General features: G+C 48.2%; 1 protein-coding gene across 2 annotated transcripts in view; it reads left to right on the plus strand.

The window, feature by feature from the left end:
• faim2a (Fas apoptotic inhibitory molecule 2a) overlaps positions 1-23,832 on the plus strand; it is an 83,313-nt gene that overhangs the window by 26,814 nt on the left and 32,667 nt on the right. For both annotated transcript variants that reach the window (XM_080195021.1, XM_080195020.1), the window contains exons 3-4: positions 8,725-8,858; positions 11,062-11,126. In XM_080195021.1, the coding sequence (XP_080051147.1) occupies positions 8,725-8,858; positions 11,062-11,126 (199 nt within the window). The remainder of the gene's footprint in view (positions 1-8,724; positions 8,859-11,061; positions 11,127-23,832) is intronic.

The raw sequence follows: 23,832 nt of genomic DNA on the forward strand, positions 1-23,832 counted from the left end.
AGAATTGACAGTGTTACAGTTGATAAGGAGGATGTGCTGGATATTCTGGAGGGTCTGAAAATAGATAAGTCCCCTGGTCCAGATGGGATTTACCCCAGGATTCTCTGGGAGGCAAGAGAAGTGATTGCAGAGCCTCTGGCTCTGATCTTCAGGTCGTCGTTGGCCTCTGGTATAGTACCAGATGATTGGAGGTTAGCGAATGTTGTCCCATTGTTTAAGAAGGGGAACAGAGACTTCCCCGGGAATTATAGACCGGTGAGTCTCACTTCTGTTGTGGGCAAGGTTTTGGAAAAAATTATTAGGGATAGGATTTATAGTTATTTGGAGAGTAATGAGTTGATTGGAGATAGTCAGCATGGTTTTGTGGCAGGTAGGTCGTGCCTTACTAACCTTATTGAGTTTTTTGAGAAAGTGACCAAAGAGGTGGATGGGGGTAAGGCAGTGGACGTGGTGTATATGGATGTTAGTAAGGCGTTTGATAAGGTTCACCATGGTAGGCTTCTGCACAAAATGCAGATGTATGGGATTGGGGGTGATCTAGGGAACTGGATTAGGAATTGGCTAGCGGATAGGAGACAGAGGGTAGTGGTTGACGGTAAATATTCATCATGGAGTTCGGTTACAAGTGGTGTGCCTCAGGGATCTGTGTTGGGGCCACTGCTGTTTGTGATTTTTATTAATGATCTGGATGAGGGTATAGTTGGGTGGATCAGTAAATTTGCTGATGACACCAAAGTCGGAGGTGTGGTAGATAGTGAGGAAGGGTGTCATAGTTTGCAGGGAGACTTAGACAGGTTGCAGAGCTGGGCCGAGAGATGGCGGATGGAGTTTAATGCAGAGAAATGTGAGGTAATTCACTTTGGTAGGAATAACAGATGTGTTGAGTATAGGGCTAACGGGAAGACTTTGAATAGTGTGGAGGAGCAGAGGGATGTAGGTGTATGTGTACATAGATCCCTGAAAGTTGGGAATCAAGTAGATAAGGTTGTTAAGAAGGCATACAGTGTCTTGGCGTTTATTGGTAGGGGGATTGAATTTAGGAGTCGTAGCATTATGTTGCAACTGTACACAACTCTGGTGCGGCCGCACTTGGAGTATTGTGTGCAGTTCTGGTCCCCACATTACAGGAAGGATGTGGAGGCTTTGGAGAGGGTGCAGAGGAGGTTTACCAGGATGTTGCCTGGTATGGAGGGGAGATCCTATGAGGAGAGGCTGAGGGATTTGGGGTTGTTTTCGCTGGAAAGAAGGCGGCTAAGAGGGGATCTTATTGAAACATATAAGATGATTAGAGGTTTAGATAGGGTGGATAGTGATAGCCTTTTTCCTCTGATGGAAAAATCTAGCACGAGGGGGCATGGCTTTAAACTAAGGGGGGGTAGTTATAGGACAGATGTCAGGGGTAGGTTCTTTACCCAGCGGGTGGTGAGGGATTGGAATGCCCTGCCTGCTGCAGTTGTAAATGCGCCTAGTTTGGGGGCGTTTAAGAGGTCTGTGGATAGGTTTATGGACGAAAAGGGATTGGTTTAGGTTAGTGGGTCATTGTTTTTTTTTTAACTGGTCGGCGCAACATCGTGGGCCGAAGGGCCTGTTCTGCGCTGTAATGTTCTATGTTCTATGTTCTATAAAGTGGTAAATGCGGGGTCACTTTTAACGTTTCAGAAAAACTTGGATGGGTTCATGAATGAGACGGGTGTGGAGGGATATGGTTCAAGTGCAGTCAGTGGGACTAGGCAAAATATGGTTCGGTACAGACAAGAAGGGCCAAAAGGCCTGTTTCTGAGCTGTAATTTTCTATGGCTCTACAGTTTCTAAGCTTATCCTCACCAGTACTGCACCCCAGTGTTATACAATGACATACCCATCCCCACCAGTACTGTACCCCAGTGTTATACAATAAAAGAACAAAATCAGCCTGGGAAACAGGCCCTTTGGCCCAACGAGCCCGCACCGCCATCTCAACATCACCAGTCCACCTCTCTACCCACAACCCCTGTCTAATGTTTTATGGCCATCCAGATTGAGGGAAACTGATTTAGGGACAATTTATTCCTGCCAATCAGCCGAACAGCACATCTTTGGGGTGTGGGAGGAAACTGGAGCATCCGGAGAAAACCCACGCAAGCACGGGGAGAATGCCCAAACTCCCACAGACACCGGCCCAAATCCATGTGTCTACACAGCAATCAGCGATAGTCACTGAGCTGTCGTCTTGCCTAGTATCTTGTCCAGTTTAGGCACACACTAACGACATGAAGCACTAGGCCAATCTCGAACAACCAAGAGCAGCCCCAGTATGACCCATTGTGTGTATGCCCCTCGTTGGACACGAGGTGGACTGACTTAAAACCTGTGAATGAAAAGAGAAAAAACATTATCATCATACCATATGAGGATGTGTCTAGGGCAGTGGATAGAGGAGAGCCGGTGGATGTGGTCTTTCTGGATTTTCAGAAGGCGTTTGACAAGGTACCTCACAAGAGGTTATTGCAGAAGGTAAGGGGACATGGAGTTGGGGGTAGGGTGTTAGCGTGGATAGAGGATTGGTTGTCAAATAGAAGACAGAGAGTGGGGGTCAATGGGTGCTATTCGGATTGGCAGTTGGTGACTAGTGGGGTGCCCCAGGGGTTGGTGCTGGGGCCTCAGCTATTTACCATTTATATAGATGATCTGGAGGAGGGAACCGAGTGTAGGGTGTCGAAATTTGCTGATGACACCAAGATTGGGGGAACGGCAAATTGTGCGGAGGGTGTGGAGAGTCTGCAGAAGGATCTAGATAGGCTGGGCGAATGGGCCAGGAAATGGCAAATGGAATTTAATGTTGGCAAGTGTGAGGTGGTCCACTTTGGTAGGAAGAATGGTAGGAAGGACTATTACTTACGTGGCGAAAAACTGCAGCAGGTGACGGTGCAGAGGGACCTCGGGGTCCTTGTGCATGAGTCGCAAAAACCCAGCTTGCAGGTGCAACAGGTGGTCAGGAAGGCGAATGGGATGCTGGCCTTCATAGCGAGGGGGATTGAATATAAAAGTAGGGAGGTCTTGCTGCAGCTGTATAGGGCATTGGTGAGGCCACAGCTGGAGTACTGTGTGCAGTTTTGGGCGCCGCCCCTGCGCAAGGATATTTTGGCCTTGGAGGGAGTGCAGAGGAGGTTTACTAGGCTGATACCGGAGTTGAGGGGGTTGAGCTATGAGGAGAGGCTGAATAAACTAGGCTTGTACTCGTTAGAGTTTAGAAGAATGAGGGAAGATCTCATTGAGACGTATAAGATGATGAATGGGATGGATAGGATAGAGGTGGAGAGACCCTTCCCGCTCAAAAAAGACAGTAGGACTAGGGGGCACAGCCTCAAGATAAAGGGGAGGCGGTTTAGAACGGAGTTGAGGAGGAACTTCTGCACTCAAAGGGTGGTGAATCTCTGGAATTCTCTGCCCGTTGAAGTGGTGGAGGCTGCCTCGCTAAATATTTTTAAGAAGCGGGTTGATGGGTTCTTGATAAGAGAGGGGATTAAGGGTTATGGGGAGAGGGCGGGAAAGTGGAACTGAGCCACGACAGATCAGCCATGATCTTATTGAATGGCGGGGCAGGCTCGAAGGGCTAGATGGCCTACTCCTGCTCCTATTTCTTATGTTCTTATTTACATTACCAGGGATGCCCCAATGCTAATGACCCTTATTTAAAAGGATCTCCTATATCCACCCATCTCCAACTCAGTCATGTGCCTGTCTAAGTTACTCTTAAATGACTCTAGTGTGTTTGCCTCCACCACCTTACTTGGCAGAGCATTCCATACCCCCACTACCCTCTGAAAAACCTCCCTCTAATATCTGTGTTGTACTGCTCCTCCCTCACCTTAAGTCCATGGCCCCTTGTCCTACATGACTGTAGGATAAGAAATAGCTTACCTCTGTTTATCTATACCCTTCATAATCTTATATACCTCTATTAGATCCCCCCTCAGTCAGCATCTTTCAAGGGAAAAGAGCCCCAATTTCTTCAATCTTTCCTCATACCCCAGTCCTTCCATACCAGGCAACATCCTGGTAAACCTCCTCTGCACTCTCTCCAGAGTCTCCACATCCTTCTGGCAGTAAGGCGACCAGAACTGGACGCAGTACTCCAAATGCGGCCTAACCAGCGTTCTGTACAACTGCAACATTGGACTCCAGTTCTTATATTCTATACCCCTTCCTATAAAGGCTAACATACCATAGGCTTTCTTCATCACACTCTCCACTTGCACTGCCACCTTCAAAGACTTGTGCACTTGCACCCCCAGGTCTCGCTGCAATTCTATACTCCTTACGGGTTTACCCTTTATCATATAACTTCCCCCCTACATTATTCTGGCCAAAATGCATCACCTCACATCTATCCAGATTAAACTCCATTTGCCACGTATCTGCCCAATCAACCAGCCTATCAATATCCCGCTGTATTGCCAGACACTGCTCCTTACTGCCCACCAACCTAGCCATCTTGGTGTCATCAGCAAATTTGCTGATCACACCACCTACTCCCTCTTCCAAATCATTTATATACACTACAAAGAGAAGAGGTCCCAGAACCGAGCCCTGCGGCACACCACTAGTGACAGACCTCCAGCTAGAAAAAGACCCCTCCACTACTACTGACTCCTCTTTTCAAGCCAGTTCTCTACCCATCTAGATACCTGACCACATATCCCATGAGCTTTAATCTTCTGTACCAACCTACCATGAGGAACTTTGTCAAACGCCTTACTGAAATCCATATAGACGACATCAACGGCTCGTCCTTCGTCAACCGTTTTTGTCACCTCCTCAAAGAATTCTACCAGATTCGTAAGGCAAGACTTCCTTGACAAAGCCATGCTGCGTATCCTTAATCAGATCGCAACACTCCAAGTGTGCGTACATCCTATCCCTAAGAATCCTCTCCATCAACTTACCTACCACTGACGTTAAGCTCACCGGCCTATAGTTACCTGGGCTATCCCTCCTACCCTTTTTAAACAACGGTACCACGTTCGCCATCCTCTAGTCCTCTGGGATCTCACCTGTGTCCAAAGAAGAGACAACGATTCGCGTCAGAGGCCCAGCAATCTCATCCCTCGCCTCTAAGCAGCCTAGGATAAATGCACTCAGGCCCCAGAGATTTATCGGTTTTAATGCCCTCTAAAAGCCCTAACACTTCTTCCCTCGTAATCAATAGATCTTTCAATTGGTCTACTGCTCCCTCAATGACAGTACTAGACATCAAGCCCCTCTCCTTCGTGAATACTAACGCGCAAAGTATTCATTCAGGATCTCCCCCATTCCCTCTGCCTCTAAGCAGAATTCCCCACGTCTGTCCCTGAGAGGACCGATTTTACCCCTAGCCACCCTTTTCTTAAGATAGGAGTAAAACGCCTTTGGATTCTCCTTAACCCTACCGCCAAAGCCATCTCATGCCCCCTCTTTGCTCTCCCAACTCCCCGTTTGAGATCCCTCCTACTCTGTATTCGTCCAACGCTCTCTCCGTTCCCAGCTGCTTAGACCTGACATACACCTCTCGTTTCTTCCTAACTAGGTCTTCTATATCTCTAGTAATCCACGGTTCCCTAATCCTACCTTTCCCATCCTTTCTCCTAACCGGCACATACCTTTCCTGCACCCTTTGCAGTTTTCCCTTGAAAGACTCCCACATGCCTAACGTGGTCTTGCCGTCCAACAGCCTATCCCAGTCTGTATCCCTAAGCTCCTGCCTAATCTGGCTGTATCTAGCCTTCCCCCAATTTAGCACCCTCCCCTTAGGACAGCTGTCGTCTTTTTCCGTTCGTATCCTAAAGTAGACGGAGTTGTGGTCACTATTAGCCACATGTTCACCTACCGCAACCTCAACCACCTGACCCGGCTCATTTCCCAGAACTAAATCCAGTATCGCCCCCTCTCTAGCCGGGCTATCTACATATTGTTGCAAGGATCCTTCCAATACACATCTTACGAATTCCTCCCCATCAGACCCCCCAGCTCTAGGCACTTTCCAATCCACCCCAGGGAGATTAAAATCTCCCACTGCAACAACCCTATTCTTCCTACACTTATCCAAAATGTCCCTACATATACCCTCTTCCACTGCCTGCAGGCTATCAGGCGGCCTATAGGACACTCCTAGCATAGTAACAGCCCCCTTCCCATTCCTCAACTCCACCCACAGAGACTCAATTTCCAACCCCTCCATGTTATCCTCCCTCTGCACCGCTGTGATCTGCTCCCTAACTAAGAGCGCCACTCCCCCTCCTCTTTTCAACCCTCTATCACGCCTAAAACACTTATACCCCGGAATATTTAGCTGCCAGTCCTGCCCCTCCTTTAACCACGTCTGTCACTGCCACCACATCTAAATTCCTCACGAACATCAAGGCCCTAAGTTCATCCGACTTTCCCGTCACACTCCTTGCATTAAAACAGATGCACCTAAGATCCTCAGGCCCTCTCGGATCCTCCTTCTCCTGGGGGATTTCCCTATCAACTAGACTTCCCCTGACCTCCAACTCACTCCCAGTGCCTGAGCTGTCTCTCTCCTCCCCATCCCCCCTCCATACTAGTTTAAACCCTGCCTAAACACTCCAGCCAACCTCCCAGCTAAAATATGTGTCCCCTTCCCATTTAAGTGTTCCCTATCCCTCTTATACAAGTGCCCTTCCTTTGCAAAGACTTCCCAATGGTCAACAAAACTAAAACCCTCTGTCCTGCACCAATCCCTCAGCCATGCATTCAGCTGCAGGATCTCATTATTCTTATCCCTGCTATCTCTGGGCACTGGCAGCAGCCCAGAGATCGCCACCCTGGAGGCCCTACACTTCAGCCTGGCTCCCAACTCCCTGAACTGCGTACGTATTTCCCCCCTACTCTTCCTTCCTACGTCCTTCTTTCCTACATGTATAATTACATCCGCCTGGGTCCCTTGGCCCTTCAAGATTCCCTCTACCCTCTGACACATCCTGTACCCAAGCTCCAGGGAGGCAGACCACCATCCTGGAGTCCCACTTTTGCCCACAGAACCACCTATCAATTCCTCTAACCCTCCCATCCCCCACCACTATTTCACATCCAGCCCCTTTCCTTCCCTCTGAGGCATTTTCCTCTTCCCCTCATGCCCTTTCCACTTCAGTTGGTGCCTTACCCCTGCTATCTTGAGAGACTACCCCTGGGGTAGCCTTTGGAACACTACTCTCCTTTTTCCCCTTCCTAACTGTAACCCACCCATCCCCCCTCCTTAACTCTGAGATCCCCTCTTGAACCTGGTTCCTATTCATTTGTGCCTCATTTTCCCTCACTAAAAATAAATCCTCCAGCCTCAACTCCAGTTGCCTAACCCAGGCCCTCAAACACTGCAACTCCAGACATTTGGTGCAGATGTGGACCCTCTGGAGATGCTGTGTCTCCAGGAACTCCCACATATTGCACCTTACACAGCTGACACATCTCCCCATGGTCCCTGCCATTTATTTGACTAACCTCAGTCCTATGGACACACTTTGAAAAACTTGACCAGTAACTCACCTTGCCTAAGCCCTGTGAGCCAAAGCCCTTGAAGTACTCACTCAGCACCCACTCCCAACACTACCTGCTATCTACTGTGGCCTTGTTTTTATACTCCCTCACTCCCTTCCCAACAGCCCTTGCACCTAGGACCCTCTATTGAAAGCACAAAGGGAAAAAAAAAACCCCACAACCCAGCAATGCAATTTAAAAAATGACATACCCATCCACACCAGTACCATACCCCAGTGTTATACAATGACAGACCATACACACCAGTACTGTACCCCAGTGTTATACAATGACATACCCATCCCCACCAGTACTGTACCCCAGTGTTATACAGTGACATACCCATCTCCACCAGTATTGTACCCCAGTGTTATACAGCGACAGACCTGTCCCCACCAGTACTGTACCCCAGTGTTATACAATGACATACCCATCCCCATCAGTACTGTACCCCAGCGTTATACAGTGACAGACCCGTCCCCACCAGTACTGTACCCCAGTGTTATACAATGACATACCCGTCCCCACCAGTACTGTACCCCACTGTTATACAGCGACAGACCCGTCCCCACCAGTACTGTACCCCAGTGTTATACAGTGACAGACCCATCCCCACCAGTACTGTACCCCAGTGTTGGACAATGACAGACCCGTCCCCACCAGTACTGTACCCCACTGTTATACAGTGACACACCCGTCCCCACCAGTACTGTACCCCAGTGTTATACAGTGACAGACCCGTCCCCACCAGTACTGTACCCCAGTGTTATACAGAGACAGACCCGTCCCCACCAGTACTGTACCCCAGTGTTATACTGCGACAGATTCGTCCCCACCAGTACTGTACCCCAGTGTTGTACAATGACTGACCCGTCCCCACCAGTACTGTATCCCAGTCTTATACAATGACATACCTGTCCCCACCAGTACTGTACCCCAGTGTTATACTGCGACAGACCCATCCCCATCAGTACTGTACCCCAGTGTTATGCAGTGACAGACCCGTTCCCACCAGTACTGTACCCCAGTGTTATACTGTGACAGACCTGTCCCCACCAGTACTGTACCTCAGTTATATATTGTAATCAAAGAGCTTTATGTGTAACCTGCACTGTACTTGTCATGAGCTTGTGTATGATTGAATACAAAGGAGTGAGTTACAGGTTAGAATCTAATCAGGTTTTAGTGTTTGCCTTTTGTTTTGCTATGTAGATATTGGATACAGCAGTGGGTATGGACCTTCCATGTACAGCGCCTATGCTGATCCCAGCAGCATTGGGAGCATTGATGGATTTGCCACGGATTCCTGGAACAACCGGAAGATACGGCACATGTTTATCCAGAAGGTACATTTGTGTCCCGTTCAAATCTGGGCAACCGAAGGTCAAAAAAGTGATGCTGCTTGTCACACACCTATCCCCTTCCACCTGTGTCCTTACACCCCTGCCCCCACCCAGTCCGTGCATCTCCACCCCTGAACCTTGCCCTCTACCCCTCTCCATCCCCCCCAGCCCGAACATAAGAAATAGGAACTGGAGTGGGCCATCTAGCCCCTCGAGCCTGCCCCGCCACTCAATAAGATCATGGCTGATCTGAAGTGGATCAGTTCCACTTACCCATCTGCTCCCCATAACCCTTAATTCCCTTATCGATTAGAAATCTATCTAGCCGCGACTTAAACATATTCAACGAGGTAGCCTCCACCACTTCAATGGGCAGAGAATTCCAGAGATTCACTCCCCTCTGAGAGAAGAAGTTCCTCCTCAACTCTGTTATAAACTGACCCCCCCCCCCTTATTTTGAGGCTGTGCCCTCTAGTTCTTGTTTCCTTTCTAAGTGGAAAGAATCTCTCTACCTCTATCCTATCTAGCTCCTTCGTTATCTTATATGTCTCTATAAGAGCACCCCTCAGCCTTCTAAACTCCAATGTGTACAGGCCCAATCTATTCAATCTCTCCTCATAAGCTAACCCCCTCATCTCCATTATCAACCTGGTGAACCTTCTCTGTACTCCCTCCAAGGCCAATATATCCTTTCGCAAATAAGGCGACCAAAATTGCACACAGTACTCCAGTTGCGGCCTCACCTGTGCCTTGTACAGTTGCAGCAAGACCTCCCTACTTTTATATTCTGTCTCCCTCGCGATAAAGGCCTACATTCCATTCGCCTTCTTGATCACCTGCTGCACCTGCAAGACTGAGTTTTTGCGATTCATGCACAAGGACCCCCAGATCCCTCTGCACAGTAGCATGTTGTAATTTTTCACCATTTAAATAATATTCCATTTTATTATTATTTCTTCCAAAGTGGATAACCCCACATTTGCCAACATTACACTCCATCTGCCAGATCCTCACCCATTCACTCAGCCTGTCCAAATCTCTCTGCAGATTTTCCGCGTCCTCCACACAATTCGCTTTTCCACTCACCTTCGTGTCATCAGCAAACTTTGTATCCCTACAGTCAGTCCACTCCTCCAGATCGTCTGTGTAAATGGTAAACAGTTGAGGCCGGAGCACCGATCACTGCAGTATGCCACTAGTCACCAACTGCCAACCAGAAAAGCACCCATTTATTCCAACTCTCTGCTTCCTGTTAGATAGCCAATCCTCAATCCACGCCAGCACTTTACCCCCAACTCTGTGTACCCTAACCTTCTGTAGCAATCTTTTGTGAGGCACCTTATTGAACGCCTTCTGGAAATCTAAAAACATCACATCCACCGGTTCCCCTCTGTCAACTGCACTAGTCACATCTTCATAAAAATCCAGTAAATTCGTCAAACGTGACTTCCCCATCATGAATCCATGCTGCGCCCGCTTGATCGAACCATTCCTTTCCAGATATCCTGCTATTTCTTCTTTAATGATGGATTCCAACATTTTCCCAACTACAGACATTAAGCTAACTGGCCTGTCGTTACCTGCCTTTTGTCTACTTCCTTTTTTTAAACAGCAGCGTATCAGTAGCTGTTTTCCATCAGTCGGCACTTCCCCAGAATTTTGATAAATAACTACTAACACATCTGCTATTACTTCTGCCATTTCTTTCATGGCATGCATTCCATCCGGGCCCGGGGACTTGTCTACCTTCAGTCCCATTAGTCTACCAAGCACTACCTCTTTAGTAACAGCAATTGTATTAAGGACCTCACCTCCTACCAACACTCGATTGTTAATATTCAATAAGCTATTTGTGTGCTCCTCCGTGATGACCAACACAAAAAACTTATTTAAAGTCTCAGCCATTTCCTCGTTTCCCAAAACCCCAGCCATTACCCCTTTATGACCCCATCTTGACTATTGGTCTCACCCCCGATCTTTGGCACACCCACCCTGGCACTGGCCACTGCCTACTCTTTCTCACTTATTCAGTGTGGTGCCTTTGTTCCCCATTTCCTCCCTCACCAACACTCCTCTCCCCATTGATCTTCGGTCTGCCTCTCAGCAGTGTACCCTTGTCTCTGCTTCCACTGCTTGGAAGGTAATGTTTTACTTAATGGTGTAATGAACCTAGACTGATCTTTATGAACTCTTGTACTCCCACCAGGTTTATGCCATCTTGATGGCACAGCTAATAGTGACCTTTGGAATCGTGGCAGTCTTTATGTTCTGGTAGGTGTCTTCATTATGTTCTAATAACTAAGCTGGTGCTTAACTCACTCTGTGTTGTTTTCTTTCCCTTCTCTTTCCCCAATCAGCTGAATTTTTAAAAATTTATTCATGGAACATGGGCGTGGCTGTCTGGCCAGCATTTATTACCCGTCCCTAGTTGCCTGACTGAAGTTGAGAGTCAGCTACATTGCTGTGGCTCTGGAGTCACGTGTAGGCCAGACCACGTAAGAACTTCAGATTTCCTTCCTTAAAGGACATTAGTGAACCAAATGGGTTTTTCTGACAATAGGCAATGGTTTCATGGTCATCAGTAGATTCTTAATTCCGGATTTTTTTTATTGAATTCAAATTCCATCATTTGCTGTGGCGAGATTTGAATCTGAGTCTCTAGCATATTAACTGAGTTTCCAGATTAATAATCTAGTGATAATACAACTAGGCCAATGCCCCCTCTCAATGAGTTTCCCAGTGCAAACTGACAGAGAGAACAGAGTTTCAGGCTCCGTCCTTTGGTGAGAGCACATCTGAAATATTGCATGCAGGCTATCTGCCAAAGGATATACTTGCCATAGAGGGATTGCAGTGAAGGGTCAACAGACTGATTCCTGGGATGGCAGGATTGTCATACAAGGAGAGATTAGGTTGACTGGACCTGTATTCATTAAAATTTAGAAGACTAAGAGGGGATCTCATTAAAACATATAAAATCCTGACAGCGCCGGACAGACTAGATGCAAGGATGTTGTTTCCTCTGGCTGGAGGGCTCTATTGCAAAGGGTCACAGTCCCAGAATGTGGGTCAGGTCATTTAGGATGGATGAATGGCAGATGGAGAAATTTCTTCACTCAGAGGCTGGTGAACTGTGGAATTCTCTCCCACAGAAAGCTGTGGAAGCTAAGTCACTGAATATATTTCAGAAGGAAATAGATTTCCATGGGTACGTTTTCCAGTCCTGCCTATCGTAGGAATTGTTGCAGTGGGACGACAATTTCACGGATCACTGAAATGTCCATTGATTCCGGATAGGTATTTCCAGTGTCAGATTGGAAAGGACCCGAAGATTGCGCCTACAGACTCTAAAGATGTTAAGGTGTACGGAGAGAACGTGAGAATAATGTTGAGATAGAGATTCAGCTGTGATCATACTGAATGGCAGAGAGGCTAAAAGAGCCTGTATTTCTAAGATTGTGTTCAATTGGTCCAACTCCGCTGAGGCTGTGGTGGGAGATGCGACTATTATCGGAATCAGGACTCAGAGCGAAAGATGGACAAAAGCCTTATGAGAGCTAGAAGGAGGCATGAGAAGTCCTTGGTGGGCCGGGTAAAAGAAAACCCCAAGGCTTTTTACTGTTCCGTGAAAAATAAAAGAATGACCAGGGTGAGGTTAGGGCCAGTCAAGGATAGTAGTGGGAACTTGTGCATGGAGTCAGAAGAGATAGGAGAGGAGATGAATGAATACTTCAGCGTTTACCAAGGAGAGGGGCCATGTTTTTGAGGATGAGAGTGTGATACAGGCTGATAGGCTGGAGGGGAAGATGTCCTGAGAGAAGATGTATTAGCAATTTTAAAAAACCTGAGGGTCAGTAGATCCCCTGGGCCAGATGGGATATATCTTAGGATTCTTTGGGAGGCAAGGGATGAGATTGTAGAGCCTTTGGCTTTGGTCTCTGGGTCCTCACTGTCCATGGGGATAGTGCCAGAGGACTGGAGAGTGGCAAATGTTGTTCAAGAAAGGAAATAGGAATGACCCTGGTAATTATAGGCCGGTTAGTCGTACTTCAGTGATCGGTAAGTTAATGGAAAAGGTGAGGGATAGGATTTATGACCATTTGGAAAGATGCAGCTTAATCCGGGATAGGCAGTATGTATTCGTAAAGGTTGAGTCTTGCCTCACAAATTTGATTGAACTTTTTGAGGAGGTAACTAAGTCTGTAGATGAAGGTAGAGCAGTTGATGTTGTATACATGGATTTTAGTAAGGTGTTTGATAAGGTTCCCCATGGTAAGCTCATGAAGAAAGTAAGGAGATGTGGGATAGAGGGAAATTTGGCCAATTGGATAAGTAATTGGCTGTCTCATTGAAGTGGAGATGCTGGTGTTGGACTGGGGTAAACACGCTGTTCCTTTGTCAGGATGAGTGGAGAGCTCTGTCCACTCTCCACTCACCTGATGAACCAACAGCATTCCAAAAGCTAGTGGCATTTACTATCAAATAAACTTGTTGGACTTTAATCTGGTGTTGTGAGACTTCTTACTGTCTCATAGAAGAGAGAGAGTGGTGGTGGAGGGAAAATTTTCAGACTGGAGGCCAGTTACCAGCGGTGTGCCACAGGGATCAGTGCTGGGTTCTCTGTTATTTCTGATTTTTATCAATGACTTGGAAGAGGGGGCTGAAGGGTGGGTCAGTAAATTTGCTGACGACACCATGATTGGTGAAGTAGTGGATGAGGTGGAGGGCTGTTGTAGGCCACCAAGAGACATTGATAGGATGCAGAGCTGGGCTGAAAAGTGGCAGATGGTGTTTAACCCTGATAAGTGCGAGGTGATTCATTTTGGTAGGACAAACTTGAATGCGGATTACAGGGTCAACGACAGGGTTCTGAGGAATGTGGAGGAACTGAGAGATCTTGGGGTTCATTCATCCACAGATCTCTGAAGGTTGCCACTCAAGTGGATAAAGCTATGAAGAAGGCATATAGTGTGTTAGCGTTTATTAACAGGGGGTTAGAGTTTAAGAGCTGTGGGGTTATGCTGCAACTATACCTTGGTGAGACCACATTTGGAATATTGTGTGCAGTTCCGGTCACCTCACTATAAGAAGGATGTGGAAGCATTGGAGAGAGTGCAGAGGAGATTTACCAGGATGCTGCCTGGTTTGGAGGGTAGGTCTTATAAAGAAAGGTTGAGGGAGCTATGATTTTTCCCTTTAGAGCAGAGGAGGATGGGAGGCGACTTAATAGAGGTTTATAAGATAATGAGGGGGATAGATAAAGTGGACGTGCAGAGACTATTTCCTCGGGTGGATGGAGCTGTTATTAGGAGGCATAATTATAAGGTTCATGGTGGGAGATATAGGAGGGATAGACTAATGGGACTGAAGGTGGACAAGTCCCCAGGACCGGATGGAATGCATCCCAGGGTTCTGAAGGAAATGGCAGAGATGATAGTGGATGCCTTAGTAATTATTTATCAAAATTCGCTGGACTCCGAGGAGGTACCAGAAGATTGGAAAATGGCTAATGTTACGCCGCTGTTTAAAAAAGGTAGCAGACAAAAGGCAGGGAATTATAGGTTGGTTAGTTTAACGTCTGTTAACATAAGAACATAAGAAATAGGAGCAGGAGTAGGCCATCTAGCCCCTCGAGCCTGCCCCGCCATTCAATAAGATCATGGCTGATCTGTCGTGGCTCAGTTCCACATTCCCGCCCTCTCCCCGTAACCCTTAATCCCCTTGCCTATCAAAAACCTATCAACCCGCGTCTTAAAAATATTGAGCGAGGCAGCCTCCACCACTTCAACGGGCAGAGAATTCCAGAGATTCACCACCCTTTGAGTGAAGAAGTTCCTCCTCAACTCCATTCTAAACCGCCCCCCCTTTATCTTGAGGCTGTGCCCTCTAGTCCTACTGTCCTTTCTGAGCGGGAAGAGTCTCTCCACCTCTATCCTATCCATCCCATTCAACATCTTATACGTCTCAATGAGATATCCCCTCATTCTTCTAAACTCTAACGAGTACAAGCCTAGTTTATTCAGCCTCTCCTCATAGTTCAACCCCCTCAACTCCGGAATCAGCCTAGTAAACCTCCTCTGCACTCCCTCCAAGGCCAAAATATCCTTGCGTAAGTGCGGCGACCAAAACTGCGCACAGTACTCCAGCTGCGGCCTTACCAGTGCCCTATACAGCTGCAGCAAGACCTCCCTACTTTTATATTCAATCCCCCTCGCTATGAAGGCCAGCATCCCATTCGCCTTCCTGACCACCTGCTGCACCTGCAGGCTGGGTTTTTGCGACTCATGCACAAGGACCCCGAGGTTCCTCTGCACTGTCGCATGCTGCAGTTTTTCGCCACGTAAGTAATAGTCCTTCCTACCATTATTCCTACCAAAGTGGACAACCTCACATTTGCCAACATTAAATTCCATTTGCCAGCTCCTGGCCCATTCGCCCAGCCTATGTAGATCCTTCTGCAGACTTTCCACACCCTCTGCACAATTTGCCGTTCCACCAATCTTGGTGTCATCAGCAAATTTCGACACCCTACACTCGGTTCCCTCCTCCAGATCATCCATATAAATGGTGAATAGCTGAGGCCCCAGCACCGACCCCTGGGGCACTCCACTAGTCACCAACCACCAATCCGAATAGCACCCATTGACCCCCACTCTCTGCCTCCTATTTGACAACCAATCCTCTATCCACGCTAACACCCTACCCCCAACTCCATGCCCCCTGACCTTCTGTAATAACCTGTTGTGAGGCACCTTGTCAAACGCCTTCTGAAAATCAAGAAACACCACATCCACCGGCTCTAGACACATCCTCATAGAACTCCAATAAATTCGTCAGACACAACTTCCCCTTAACAAAACCGTGCTGCATCTGCTCTACCAAACAATTCTCCTCAAGATGCCTCGCTATTTTCTCCTTGATCACGGATTCTAACATTTTTCCTACAACAGACGTTAAACTAACCGGCCTATAATTGCCCGCCTTTTGCCTGCCACCCTTCATAAACAACGGCATAACATTAGCCGTTTTCCAATCTTCCGGCACTTCCCCGGAATCCAGTGACGTTTGGAAAATAATCACCAAGGCATCCACTATCACCTCCGCCATTTCCTTCAGAACCCTTGGATGCATTCCATCCGGTCCTGGGGACTTGTCCACAATCAGTCCCTCCAGTCTGTCGAGCACCATCTCTCTAGTAACAATAATGTCATTCAGGCCCTCCACTCCTACCATCTTTCCATCGCTAACACCCGGCAAATTATTCACGTCCTCCTCCGTGAAGACCGAAACAAAAAAGTTATTCAGGGCCTCAGCCATTTCCCCATCCCCTACCACTAAGTCCCCCCTCTCATCCTCTAAAGGTCCAACGTTCACCCTAGCCAGCCTCTTCCTTTTTATGTATTTATAAAAACTCTTGCTATCCTTTTTTATATTAAGCGCTAGCCCAGCTTCATAGTTTATCCTACCCTTCTTTATCAACTTCTTTGTCATTCTTTGTTGACATTTAAACCTCTCCCAATCCTCTTCTCGCCCACTATTCTTAGCTACTCTAAACGCATCCGCTTTTAATTTAACACTTTCCTTCACCTCCTTCGTTATCCACGGCTGATTATCTCTCCTCCTACGATCCTTTTTAACCATCGGAATAAATTTCTGCTGAGCACCAAGAAAGATCTCCTTAAAGATCCTCCACTGTTCCTCAGCAGACCTACCGTCCAATGCACTCCCCCAATCAACATTCGCCAATTCCTCTCTCATCCTACCATACTCCCCTCTGTTCAAACAAAGGACACATGTCCGGGAACCCACTTTCTCCTCCTCCATCTGCATCAGAAACTCCACCATACAATGATCACCCTTCCCAAGAGGATCCTTCACGACAAGGTCCCTAATTCTACCCGCTTCATTACATAACACCAGATCCAAGATAGCTCGCTCCCTCGTCGGCTCCAACACACATTGTTCGAGGAAACTATCCCGGCAGCATTCCAAGAACTCCTCCTCAAGCCCACCATGTCCAACATGGGTCGACCAATCAATATGTAGATTGAAATCCCCCATAATTATCGCTGTCCCATTCCTGCACGCCGCATTTATTTGCGCGTTAACAGCCCGCCCCACCTCCAGATCATTATTCGGGGGCCTATAAACAACACCCACCAGCGTCTTCCTCCCTTTGCTGTTCCTAATCTCCACGTTCTGCTCTTTGGTTCCTATATCATCCCTTACTACCACCCTGATGCTATCCTTAATCAGCAGAGCTACGCCCCCCCCTTTTTCCTCCTGCCTATCCTTCCTAAACACTTGATACCCCTGGACATTCAGCTCCCAGTCCCTGTCACCTTGCAGCCACGTCTCAGTAATGGCCACCAGATCATGTGCATGAGTCGCAAAAACCCAGCTTGCAGGTGCAGCAGGTGGTCAGGAAGGCGAATGGGATGCTGGCCTTCATAGCGAGGGGGATTGAATATAAAAGTAGGGAGGTCTTGCTGCAGCTGTATAGGGCATTGGTGAGGCCGCAGCTGGAGTACTGTGTGCAGTTTTGGGCGCCGCACCTGCGCAAGGATATTTTGGCCCTGGAGGGAGTGCAGAGGAGGTTTACTAGGCTGATACCGGAGTTGAGGGGATTGAGCTATGAGGAGAGGCTGAATAAACTAGGCTTGTACTCGTTAGAGTTTAGAAGAATGAGGGGAGATCTCATTGAGACGTATAAGATGATGAATGGGATGGATAGGATAGAGGTGGAGAGACTCTTCCCGCTCAAAAAAGACAGTAGGACTAGGGGGCACAGCCTCAAGATAAAGGGGAGGCGGTTTAGAACGGAGTTGAGGAGGAACTTCTTCACTCAAAGGGTGGTGAATCTCTGGAATTCTCTGCCCGTTGAAGTGGTGGAGGCTGCCTCGCTAAATATTTTTAAGAAGCGGGTTGATGGGTTCTTGATAAGAGAGGGGATTAAGGGTTATGGGGAGAGGGCCGGAAAGTGGAACTGAGCCACAACAGATCAGCCATGATCTTATTGAATGGCGGGGCAGGCTCGAAGGGCTAGATAGATGGCCTACTCCTGCTCCTATTTCTTATGTTCTTATGTTCTTATATCCATTTGTGCTGATCTGCGCCACCAGCTCATCCACTTTATTCCAAATGTTTCGTGCATTCAGATAAAGTGCCTTCATCCCAGCCTTCACCTGTACCCTATTTGCCAGAACGCCACCAACCATACTCATGCCCCCTACTCCTTTTATTATTGGGACATCCTTGGCCTCCTCCCTTACCTGCACCCTCTCCTTTACTTTAGACCCCGTAATGTCACCTACCCTCACACCCTCCCCCCCCACAATTAGTTTAAAGCCCTGTCTACAGTCCTGTTTACACGATTAGCCAGGAGTCTGGTCCCAGCATGGTTCAGACCAACCCCATCCCACCTGAACAGGTCCCACCTACCTCAATACTGATGCCAATGCCCCATAAATTCAAACCCATTCCTCCCACACCAATCCCTGAGCCACCCATTCACTTCCTTAATCTTATCAACCCTACGCCCGTCTGCACTTGGTTCAGGCAGTAGTCCGGAGATAACCACCTTGTCGGTTCTACTTTTTAATTCCATTCCCAGCTTTTCAAACTCCCTCCCCAGATCCTCAGTTCGCATTTTGCCTACGTCATTGGCACCCACATGTACTACAAAGACCGGATTCTCACCCTCCCACTCCAGGTTCCTCTGCAGCCCAGATGCGACATCCTGGACCCGAGCACCAGGCAGACAACACACCCTTCTGTGCACTTTGTCATTGTGACAAAGGACAGTGTCAATACCCTTAACCACACTATCCCCAATTACTACTACGTTCCTTTTCACCTTCTCTTTGCCTATGACCTGTGTCTGCATCACTGTACCGTGTGCAGTTTGCTCACCAACCTCACCGCCCTCGTTCTTTGTCCACACTGGAAGCAAGAACCTCAAACCTGTTATGCAGATTGAGAAGCTGAGGCATTTGGTCCCCACCCTCCTTCCTCCGGTCCCCACCCTCCTTCCTCCGGTCCCTACCCTCCTTCCTCTCCGCAGCCCCCTCCTGTTCCTGACCCTTAGAGTTAGCCAGTCTAGGGGGGGTGGATGTCACTTGCACCCCATTGTCAGTGGCACCCTCCCTCCCCCTGATGAGCCTCAGTGTCTGTAGCTCAGAGGCCAGCTCATCTACTTTGAGCTGGAGCTGCTCCAGCAACCTGCACTTACTGCAGACATGGTCACATGGAAGGACCCTGGGGTCTACCAGCTCCCACATCATACAGAAACAGCACATCACATGCCCCTCCATTATTCCCTGTAGTAATATTGAACGAATTCAACGCAAACTTACCTGGCCCTTTTCTCCCAAGCCCTTTGAACCTAAGCCCTAGTAGCTCACTCTGCTTCCCTCTCACTCCGCTGCCCGCTCCGACGCTGCCTACTGTCTACACCAGGGCTCCTTTTAAACCTGGCGCTGTTTAAAAGCCTGCTTACCCACAAATCCCTGCTATCCACGCCCTTTGAATTCTTAAAGCGGCAAACACAAAAAGCCCGCGAAAATGCTTTAAACTTATTTAAACAGGTTTTAAACTGTTGTTGGAAAAATGCTTGAATCTGTCATCAAAAAAGAAATAGTGAGGCACCTAGAAAAGAATGGTTTGATAGAGCAGACGCAGCACGGATTCGTTACGGAGTCGTGTTTGACGAATTTATTGGATTTCTATGAGGATGTGACTAGAGTGATAGACAGAGGGGAACTGGTGGATGTGGTGTTTTTAGATTTTCAAAAGGTGTTTGATAAGGTGCCTCATAAAAGGTTGCCAGAGAAGGTTAGGGTGCACAGAGTTGGGGGTAAGGTGTTAGCATGGATAGAGGATTGGTTGTCTAATAGGAAGCAGAGAGTTGGTATCAATGGGTGCTATTCGGATTGGCGGTTGGTGACTAGTTAGTGGAGTGCCGCAGGGATCGGTGCTGGGGCCTCAGCTATTTACCATTTATATAGATGATCTGGAGGAGGGGGCTAAGTATAGGGTGACGAAGTTTGCTGATGACACGAAGATGAGTGGAAAAGCAAATTGCGTGGAGGGTGTGGGAAGCCTGCAGAGGGATCTGGATAGGCTAAGCGAGTGGGCGAGGACCTGGCAGATGGAGTATAATGTTAGCAAGTGTGAGGTTATCCACTTTGGCAGGAATAATAGTAGGAGGGATTACTATTTAAAGGGCGAAAAGCTGCAGCAAGCTATGGTGCAGAGGGACCTGGGGGTCCTTGTGCCTGAGTCGCAAAAACCCAGTCTGCAGGTGCAGCAGGTGATCAAGAAGGCGAATGGAATGCTGGCCTTTATAGCGAGGGGGATAGAATATAAAAGTAAGGAGGTCTTGCTGCAATTGTGCAGGGTACTGGTGAGGCCGCAGCTGCAGTACTGTGTGCAGTTTTGGTCGCCGTACTTGCGCAAGGATATATTGGCCTTGTAGGGAGTACAGAGGAGGTTCACTAGGCTGATACCAGAGATGAGGGGGTTGGACTATGAAGAGAGACTAAATAGACTGGGTCTGTTCTCGTTGGAGTTTAGAAGGATGAGGGGGAATCTTATAGAGACGTATAAGATAAAGGGATGTATAGGGTAAAGGTAGAGAGATTCTTCCCGCTTAGAAAGGATAGCAGGACTAGAGGACACAGCCTCAAGATAAGTGGGGGGGCATTTTAGATCAGAGTTGAGGAGGAACTTCTTCACTCAAAGGGTGGTGAATCTCTGGAATTCTCTGCCCGTTGAAGTGGTGGAGGCTACCTTGCTAAATATATTTAAGTCACGGGTAGATAGGTTTTTGACAGACAGGGGAATTAAGGGTTATGGGGAGAAAGCGGGAAAGTGGAACTGATCCACTTCAGATCAGCCATGATCTTTTTGAGTGGCGGAGCAGGCTCGAAGGGCTAGATGGCCTACTCCTGCTCCTATTTCTTATGTTCTTATGTTCGAGGTAGATTCTTTACTCAGAGAGTGGTTGGGGTGTGGAATACACTGCCTGCTGCGATAGTGGAGTCGGACACTTTAGGAACTTACAGGCAGTTATTGGATAGGCACATGGAGCACTCCAGAATTATAGGGAGTGGGTAGCTTGATCTTGGTTTCGGACAAAGCTCGGCACAACATTGAGGGCCGAAGGGCTTGTACTATGCTGTACTGTTCTATGTTCAATGGAAACAGGCCCTTCGGCCCAACACCCTGGCACCACCCCTCCCAATACCACCCCACCCCCCCCGAACCCCACACCCCCACCCCCACATTCCTGTACCCTCACAACTCCCCCCCAGCTCCCCACAACTCCCTCCAGCCCCCCACATCCACAACGCCACCCCCCGCATCCACACATCCCCCACTCCCACATCCCCCAACCCCTGCACCACCCCACCCCCACAACCCTCCACACCCCCGCACACCCCACCCCCAGTCTCACAACTCTCCCCAACGCCTGCATCCACACACCCTCCACTCCCGCACCCCCTCGCTCCCACAACCCCTGTCCCTGCACCCTGCACCACCCACAACCCCCCCACACCCCACCCCCACAATTCCCCCCACCCACCCGCATCCTCCAGCCCCTGCAACCCCGCCCCGCAACCGCACCCCCACAACCCCTGCCCCTCACACCATCCACCCCCACAATCCCCCCGCCCCTGCGCCTCCCCCACTCCTCACCCACCGCATCCCCTCCTGCCCTCACACCCCCCACTCCCACAACCACCCTGCCCCCACAACCCCTCACTCCTGCGCCCCCTCATCCCACAGCCCCCACATGCACCCCGCCCCTCGATCTTCCAACCAATACCCCGACCCCCGACTCCTCCTGACCTGCCTCCCTCCAGCTTGCTCACATCCCTAACGTTCTAACTCTCTCTGACCGAGGTAAGGCAGAAGTTAATCAAATACAGTTTATCTTTAACAAATCCACATGAAGACTTTTATTAATCCGCGTTTTTGGATAACAAAGAAAATTACAGCGCAGGAACAGGCCCTTCGGCCCTCCAAGTCTGCACTGACCATGCTGCCCAACTTAACTAAAACCCCCTACCCTTATAAGAACATAAGAAATAGGAGCAGGAGCAGGAGTAGGCCATCTAGCCCCTCGAGCCTGCCCCGCCATTCAATAAGATCATGGCTGATCTGTCGTGGCTCAGTTCCACATTCCCGCCCTCTCCCCATAACCCTTAATCCCCTCTCTTATCAAAAACCCATCAACCCGCGTCTTAAAAATATTGAGCGAGGCAGCCTCCACCACTTCAACGGGCAGAGAATTCCAGAGATTCACCACCCTCTGAGTGAAGAAGTTCCTCCTCAACTCCGTTCTAAACCGCCCCCCGCTTTATCTTGAGGCTGTGCCCCCTAGTCCTACTATCCTTTCTTCCGGGGACCATATCCCTCTATTCCTACCCTATTCACGTAACTGTCAAGACACCCCTTAAAACTCACTATCGTATCCGCTTCCACTACCTCCCCCAGCATGGAGTTCCAGGCACCCACCACCCTCTGTGTAAAAAACTTGCCTCAAACATCATCTTTAAACCTTGCCCCTCACACCTGAAACCTGTGCCCCCTAATTATTGTGATTGTATTACTGTTGTTTGAGATTGTAATAATTGTTTTCAAAGCTTGCAGAGGGACTTGGATCAGCTCGAAAAATGGGCTGAAAAATGGCAAATGGAATTTAACGCAGACAAGTGTGAGGTATTGCACTTTGGAAGGACAAACCAAGTAGAACGTACAGGGTAAATGGTAGGACTCTGAAGAGTGCAGTAGGACAGAGGGATCTGGGAATATAGGTACAGAATTCCCTAACAGTGACGTCACGGGTGGATAGGGTCGTAAAGAGTGCTTTTGGAACATTGGCCTTTATAAATCAGAGTATCAAGTATAAAAGTTGGAGTGTTATGGTAAGGTTATATAAGGCATTGGTGAGGCCGAATTTAGAGTATTGTGTACAGTTTTGGTCACCTAGTTACAGGAAGGATGTAAATAAGGTTGAAAGAGTGCAGAGAAGGTTCACAAGGATGTTGCCGGGACTTGAGAAGCTGAGTTACAGAGAGATTGAATAGATTAGGACTTTATTCCCTGGAGCATAGAAGAATGAGGGGAGATTTGATAGAGGTGTATAAGATTTTGATGGGTATAGATAGAGTGAATGCAAGCAGGCTTTTTCCACTGAGGCTAGGGGAGAAAAAAACCAGAGGGCATGGGTTAAGGGTGAAAGGAGAAAAGTTTAAAGGGAATATTAGGGGAGGCTTCTTCACACAGAGAGTGTTGGGGGTGTGGAATGAGCTGCCGGATAAAGTGGTAAATGTGGGGTCACTTTTAACATTTAAGAAAATCTTGGACGGGTTCATGGATGAGAGGGGTGTGGAGGGATATGGTCCAAGTGCAGGTCAGTGGGATGAGGCAAAAAATGGTTTGGCACAGACAAGAAGGGCCAAAAGGCCTGTTTCTGAGCTGTAATTTTCTATGGTACTTGTCCATCTGCCCTTTTTTTTCAACCCCTAAGCTAATCCCAATTACCCGCATTTGGCCCATATCCCTTTATATCCATCTTACTCATGTAACTGTCTAAATGCTTTTTAAAAGACAAAATTGTACCTGTCTCTACTACTACCTCTGGCAGCTTGTTCCAGACGCTCACCACCCTCTGTGTGAAAATATTGCCCCTCTGGACACTTTTGTATCTCTCCCCTCTCACCTTAATCCTTTAGTTTTAGATTCCCCTACCTTTGAGAAAAGATATTGACTATCCAGCTGATCTGTGCTTCTCACTATTTTGTAGACCTCTATAATCACCCCTCAGCCTTCTGCACTCCAGAGGAAAATGTCCCAGTCTATCCAGCCTCTCCTTATAACTTAAACCATCAAGTCCAAGTAGCATCCCAATAAATCTTTTCCGCACTCTTTCTAGTTTAATAATATCCTTTCTATAATAGGGTGACCAGAA

Source organism: Carcharhinus amblyrhynchos, chromosome 8 (assembly GCF_965287045.1).
Source record: "Carcharhinus amblyrhynchos chromosome 8, sCarAmb.v2.hapA, whole genome shotgun sequence".
NCBI classification, from domain to species: Eukaryota; Metazoa; Chordata; class Chondrichthyes; order Carcharhiniformes; family Carcharhinidae; genus Carcharhinus; species Carcharhinus amblyrhynchos.